The following is a 6,560-nucleotide window of genomic DNA, read 5'->3' on the forward strand; positions in this document are numbered from 1 at the left end:
GCTAAGTCACTACCAGCTCAGACCCCATCAGTGTGTATAAGACGTTTGGATCTTTCTTTCTTTCTTTCTTTCTTTCTTTCTTTCTCTCTCTCTCTTTCTTGCTGCAGTGTGCAGCACTGTACATTTACTTAGGTTGAGCTGCTTTTGCCATTTTGTTGCCCATTCACTCAATTTGGCAAGGTCCTTTTGGAGCTTGTTGCAATCCCCTTTTGTTTTTATCACCCTAGATAATTTGGTGTCATCAGCAAACTTGTTCACCTCATTGCTCACCCCTAACTACAAATTATTAATGAACAAGTTAAAAAGCAATTATCCCAGTGCAGATGCTTGGGTGGTGGGACCTTTCCTACATCTCTCCATTGTGACTATTGTCCGTTTATTCCAATTCTCTGCTTCCAGTTTTTTAGCCACATATAGATCTTCATAAGAAGACTCCTCTTATTCCATGCTGCTAGATTTTCTCAGAAGCCTTCAGAAAGTCACTTGTCAAAGGTGTGTATGTTTTTTAATCCTTCTTCAGCAAGACCACCTTCTCTACATGCTTGTTAATTTTATCTTTAATAATGTTTCCCACCAATATGTATTCGACATGACAAATCTCATCATGTAAATAAAAAAAATAATTAGGTGGTTTTATGTTACTATGCACTGGATGTTTGAACTGTGCATCAAATGGAGTGCTTTCTTCGTTTAACTAGCACCATGAATGGAATGTGACACAACAGACAGATTTGTAGTTGGCAATAAAAATGTAAGAAAATAAAAATTAAAAAATATATAGAAAAAAGGAAGTTTAGTTCATAAGAAGTGTATCTTCAGCTGTTTGTTTATTAAGATTTTTAGCTTGTCCCACTTTATGGACTGAGGACCAGTATCACCGGTTTAACAACAGGAACACATTTCTGTCCCCCAGGGCAGGTGCAAGCTCTCCTACCATGTCTCCCGCCACCCCCCCCCCATTGCATCTCCCAGCTCCCTGTCGCATCTCCCTTATCATCCACTTACCCTCTACATTGCCACTGCCACTACTGCTGCTCTCTGAAGAGCTGGGTTGGCTGTAAAAAGCTCTCTCTTCAGAGAGCACGCCTGCCCTCTGGAATGCCCTGAGAGGCTCTCAGGCAGAGTCAGAGGGTGGGTGGCTGCTCCCCCTGTGGCATTTGAAGCACCCAGTGTAGTGGCACAGGGTGGCAGCTCCAGAGAGCCCTGTCAGCTGTGCTCTCCCACTATGGCAAATACAGTAGGAGAGCGGCTGGTGGGGCTCTCTGGAGCACCCACCCAGTGGCACTCACCCACTCAGCTGTCTAGACAGTGGCACCCATGGAGGGGCATCCTGGTGAATTAGCGTGCAATTTGCCACTCCTCCCGCTTTACCTCCTGAGGCAGGAAATATGCCCCACCGGGGGTGGGGGTGGGGCTGTTCCTGCTGTACCCATAGGATTCACATTTCAAATAACTGAAGGGCTTGGGAAATAAAGGAGTCCGAACATGAGACTTTTAAGGACTTTAAAGCTGCATTTTACAGAGATATAAAGAACAACTAATCAAGAAGCCTAATGTTTTTCATTTTATGCACATTTTCATCATTCCTAATTTTTCCTCTGCCTTTTCCCTTAGTCTGAGTTTCAGTAAAAATGCAAAGAATGGCTGAGCTTCTATCACTTAAGGAGTATAGCTCTGTAGTAGAGAACACATTTTGGATGCAGAAGGCCTCTAAAATTATTAAAGATACTGAACAGCCTTTTGCATGATCATCCCAGGCTGGAAACAGGCCATACTTTTAAGAGTTGATGGTGGTACAACAGAGACTTTTGCTGCCTATCATGTACATGCTCATCCTTTTTGTCCCATTGGTTAAACAAGCCATGATTCCTGTTTTGCGCCAACATCAACTCTCTGGAAAAAGACATACCTATCTTCAGTCTTAGCATAACTTGTGCAAGGAAGTGTGAAATGGATGGCAAAGGAGACCTCTAGGCCTATAATTTGAAAGGTGTGTGATGGGGCAGGCAGAGGGGAAAATCACTTCTGGAACATTATAGTCCTCCACATGTCAAAGAGACTGTTAAACCCTTTAACAACGCAGCTGCGCGGAGTTCTAGGAAACACCCCACCCACCCACCTACGTAGCTCCTAGCATGTCAGGGATCTAAACTGAGTGAAACAGTTGCTCCCACATAGAAGAAGGGGAAAACTTCCTCCCCATTGAAAGAGGTCTTGAATTCAGTGACTTCGTTATCAATGTAAAGAACCACATTATCCAAGTCATAATCCAGGAAGACCCCAATCTTTCCAGATGAATTGGAAGGCCTGTGCGAGTCGGTTTCCACCCGCCGAAGCCACCAGCGACCCTGTTGCCAGATCCCTTCCTCGGGGACAAGGGTGAGAGATCCTTTCCTTCTCACAGACTTCCTGGCCACCCCTACTGCCCATTCCCGCTGGTTTCCATACACCACCTCCCAGTAATGTTTCCCTGATGTGAATCCTGGAGAACCCAGCAAACAGGGAGTAGTGTTGAATCTCTCTGGATTGTCAGGCACATGTCTGGGTGTAGGTATGGATACAACTTTCTTCTCGTTTTGAGACACAACAAGATCTGGATGTGCTGTTTTGGGGTCAAACCTCACGTCAGCTGCAGGGGAGAAAGAAGAACAGCAGAACATTAGAGGGAGAGCCCAATACTTGGGGAGGGGAGTGCGACAATGTCATGGAGGGAGGTGCAAAATTGCATTCTTGCACATTATTAAGGCCCCTTGTCCGGCACACCCCACCCCACCCTTATCTAACCCATCCTTTACTTGTGTAAGTTTTCTTTGGTGATGAAGCCAGGACCTTTCCACCACCGTCCTGCTCAGCAAGGAAGCATAAAAACAGCCACAGGATGAAGCAGAGACCTAAAGAGGGATAGAGAGAGGTCAGTAACGGGCTCTGCAAGTGCTTTATAATCTTTATTGTGTTTGGCCTCACACCAACTCTGTGAGGTAGGTCTCTATATTTCCCTATACTACAGATGGTGAACTGAGGCACAGCAACTCACCCACCACTGGCTCCAGATGGTAGTGAGGTCAGACGTTTGCCATGCCCTCAAGACCAGCAAAGGAACCACTCCCCCAACAGTACTTGCTCCTTGTTTTGCATGGATCGCCCAAGATGTTCGGAGGATGTGCTAGAGAATTCTCAGGTTGTACACCCCAGCTCTTTCAGATTAAAGGAATTAACTGGTGGTGTTTTGTCTGAGCTCCCCTGTAGCCATCTGACACTGGACCCACCCAAGAACACAGTGGGCTTAAGCAGGCCTGACTCTGGGTTGGATTGCGGCCCACATCTTCAAACCAAGATCTAGCTCACTAGTTTCTATGTGGACGATGCCTTATGAAGCCGAGTCCAGCAGCTTCTGGGAGGAAAATGAACAGCAGTGTTTTCATTCATTACCTTTGAACTTCTGTAGGACATTGCTTGTCTGCGGGAAATTTGGGAAGCTAAGATGGGAGGCAAGAGCAAGAGGCATGGCAGCCAGAAAATCTTCCTTCTGAGAGAGGGTGACAGAGAAGTAAAAAAAGAGAGAGAACTCATTTTTGGTCCAGTAGCTCGTCCCACCCTTGACATCAGACTCAAGCTTCATGGGTGAAAAGCACACAGATCCCCTCTTATTCTGAGGTTTAGACCAATAGGCAGTTGAGCACAGCAGGGTCCGTTCTGCGGGGATTCTAATGGAGCTATGTTTTCTAATGTGTTTTCTCCATCATTTGCAGCCCCTCACCCGGAGACCAAACCACGTGCATTCCACCATGCTAGACTGTGATGCAGGGGATATGAATAGCAACTGCCAGGGAGAGATTTGGGTCAGGACTACAGTGCAGGGGGAGGAGGGATAAGCTTTTCCCCTATGCTGTATTCCATTAACCCACAAGTACCTGTTTGATCTTGCTGCCACCAGTTCCTTCATGTTTGGGAGGAGGGCTTGCATCCCTTGGGATACAGGGTTGGATCCAGAGGTGTCTCCCGGAGAGCAAAAAGCCTCTTCCACATGCAGGAGGGCTTTTCCTGACTCAGTACAGGATTCCAGAGGTGTCCTTCCACTTGCTCAGTGACTTGGTTGCAGATTCTCATGCACAAGGGTTCAAGTTTCATGCCAGCACAAGGCTTTGCACAATGTCTACTAGGAGCCCTTGCACAACAGTTTACAGAACTGCACCACTGCCAGTATTTCATATCTCTGGATCCACCCCACAGTTTTAAAGAACTTAAAGCCAGAGATGAAATGTGGGTTTGTGTGTGTTTGTATGTGCGAGAGAGGGGGGAAGGGGAGATTCAGCATAAAATTATTCTAATATAAAGGTTTTGCTTTCAACCATTTTAATTTCTGTTCCCTCAGTGTCAACTCCCTACCACCATGACATCTTTTTTCCAACCATGGAGGCAACAGTAAATCAAAGGAAGGAAGGAAGGAAGGAAGGAAGGAAGGAAGGAAGGGAACCTAATTTGATGAGTTCCCTTGATCATCAGGGCTCAAGATTTAAGGTGCAAACACACCTTCCCACATGCAAACGGAGCCAGCTCTCAATAGTTCCGCACTTTGTCATGCATGTACTGCTGCACACCAGGCTGTTGCTGGGGAGTTCCAAGTTCACCTGGGCTGTCCCCATCCTGCTTTTCCTCTTGAGTACTTTGCTCTTAGTCAAGAGAATACAAGAGTTGTGCTCGGGCAGGTGCATGGTGTTTCTCTGGCACACACACCAAGGGATGGAGGAGGAACAGGGTGCTGTTGAGCCCTGAGCCCTTGTGCCTGTGTGTGAATGGATTGTGCTTTTCTTGGGTCATAACACTAGGGGGCGACAGAGAATATCCTATAGCAGCGGTCCCCAACCTTTTTGGCGCCAGGGACCAGTCCAATTTTTCCACGGACCGTTTTTGTTTTTTTTTTCTGCTGGTGGACTTCTGGCCACTGGGACGCAAATGGCATCCGCTACTCGGACACCATTTGCATCCCTATTCTTTGCAGTAATCGGCTACGTAAAGATTTACGTGGCCTATTACTTGTAGAAAGGAAAGGTTCCTCCTGTGCAAGCACTGGGTCATTACTGACCCCTAGAGGGATGCTGCTCGAGCTGGCGTTTTCATGGCAGACTATAGTGGGGTGGTTTGCCATTGCCTTCCCCAGTCGTGACTACCTTTCCCCCAGCAAGCTGGGTACTCATTTTACTGATCTCGGAAGGATGGAGGGCTGAGTCGACCTGAGCCGGCTACCCGAGGCTTCCGCTGGGATCGAACTCAGGTCGTGGGGAGAGTTTCGGTTGCAATACTGCCGCCTACCACTCTGCACCACACGAGGCTCTATTACTTGTAGAACAGGGAAGCAAATGGCGTCCGCATAGCGGATGCCATTTGCATCCTGGTGGCCGGAAGTCTGCCAGCGGCCGAAGCCAGCTGGCAGCTCCACGGACTCGCCGTGGAATGGAGCTGGCCAGGGAGGATTCTGGGGGGGGGGGGATGGATTGCCCCCCCCTGCAGATCCTCCGCGGACCCAAGGTGAGGGGGTTTTGCACACCCCTGCGGTCCGGTTGCTGACAGGCCACGGACTGGTACCGGTCCGCAGCCCAGGGGTTGGGGACCCCTGTCCTATAGCTTGATCAGTTCCTTTTTCCTGGTCCTTCCCTTTCCTCTTCTTCCTTCTCCCTTCTGCCTCTGCAACAAAGACCATGTGGTTCTCTCCCATAAGGAAGCAAGTAAGCATATCTCATTCCTTCTCTTACTTACACTCACGCACCCAGCTTTAGGGGATGCTTGTAGTTAAGTAGTGTTAGATAACCTTCTCTGATGATGTGTATAAATGCACTAATAAAGTAAGTTCATTTGAGCCTCTTTTCAACTGGCTCTAGCCTGCCATACTTTCTCTATATAGAGCAGCTCTGCTTAAGTCACACCAGACTTTCCAGCAGCCCTGACATTTTTCTTAAAAGGGGATCCCTTCATTTCCAAAAAGGTGAATGTCAAAAACTTTCAACATTCAAAAAGCTGAATTCTGATTTGTTGCTGAACTTTGAATTTCAGCAGTAATTTAAAGCCTGTTAAGCCATTGCACCCACATCAAAAATAAAGCACAGAAAAGATCCCTTTTACTGTATGACCCTGCCCAGTATGCTCAGTACGTGCTGCATTTTGTTTCACAGGCAATTGCTGGGTAATCAGGGCTTCTAAAAACACACCTCAGCATAACATCTTACCTTGTTTTCCAGAAAAGTATCCCGTATTGAGAGATAGCACCAGGGAGCTCCAAGATGCTGCAACCGCTCTGTAGCTAATGACTTCAGCCCACTTCACTGAAGGCTCTTATACACTCCTGAGAAGGAAGTAGATTTATATTCCCTGCTTTGAAAGATTGCAAACTGAACTGTCCAGCCTGCTCTACAGCATTCTCCATGTGGCTTGTGAGCTGCGTGGGCACAGGGGGGTGCGGTTTGCTCTTTCATTTACGTTCTCTACGTCATGAGTGAAGGTCTCCTCCAACCAGGCTATGCTACCTTGGGATGGGAGAAGTTATTTTCCCCCAACAGGTGTACCAG

General features: G+C 47.4%; 1 protein-coding gene across 1 annotated transcript; it reads right to left on the minus strand.

Moving 5' to 3' along the window:
* Positions 1-540: 540 nt before the first annotated feature.
* On the minus strand, positions 541-6,301 carry LOC146355220 (vespryn-like). The gene is made up of 4 exons (XM_084830378.1): positions 6,222-6,301; positions 3,430-3,526; positions 2,796-2,891; positions 541-2,629 (listed from the first exon to the last, which is right to left on the minus strand). The coding sequence occupies exons 2-4, from the start codon at positions 3,503-3,505 to the stop codon at positions 2,139-2,141; spliced, it is 663 nt and encodes a 220-aa protein (XP_084686504.1). The 5' UTR covers positions 3,506-3,526; positions 6,222-6,301; the 3' UTR covers positions 541-2,138.
* Between the last annotated feature and the right edge of the window lie 259 nt (positions 6,302-6,560).

Source organism: Heloderma suspectum, chromosome 2 (genome assembly GCF_057233095.1).
Source record: "Heloderma suspectum isolate Gila_16-S chromosome 2, 16-S_ref, whole genome shotgun sequence".
NCBI lineage: Eukaryota > Metazoa > Chordata > Lepidosauria > Squamata > Helodermatidae > Heloderma > Heloderma suspectum.

Excerpts from the sequence above, each read along its gene's own strand:
- LOC146355220 (XM_084830378.1), bottom strand. The coding sequence starts at position 3,505 with ATGCCTCTTGCTCTTGCCTCCCATCTTAGCTTCCCAAATTTCCCGCAG. Across the intron at positions 2,892-3,429 it reads TGTCCTACAGAAGTTCAAAG|GTCTCTGCTTCATCCTGTGG; the intron begins GTAATGAATGAA and ends ATCCCTCTTTAG. Across the intron at positions 2,630-2,795 it reads ACCAAAGAAAACTTACACAA|CTGACGTGAGGTTTGACCCC; the intron begins GTAAAGGATGGG and ends TCTCCCCTGCAG.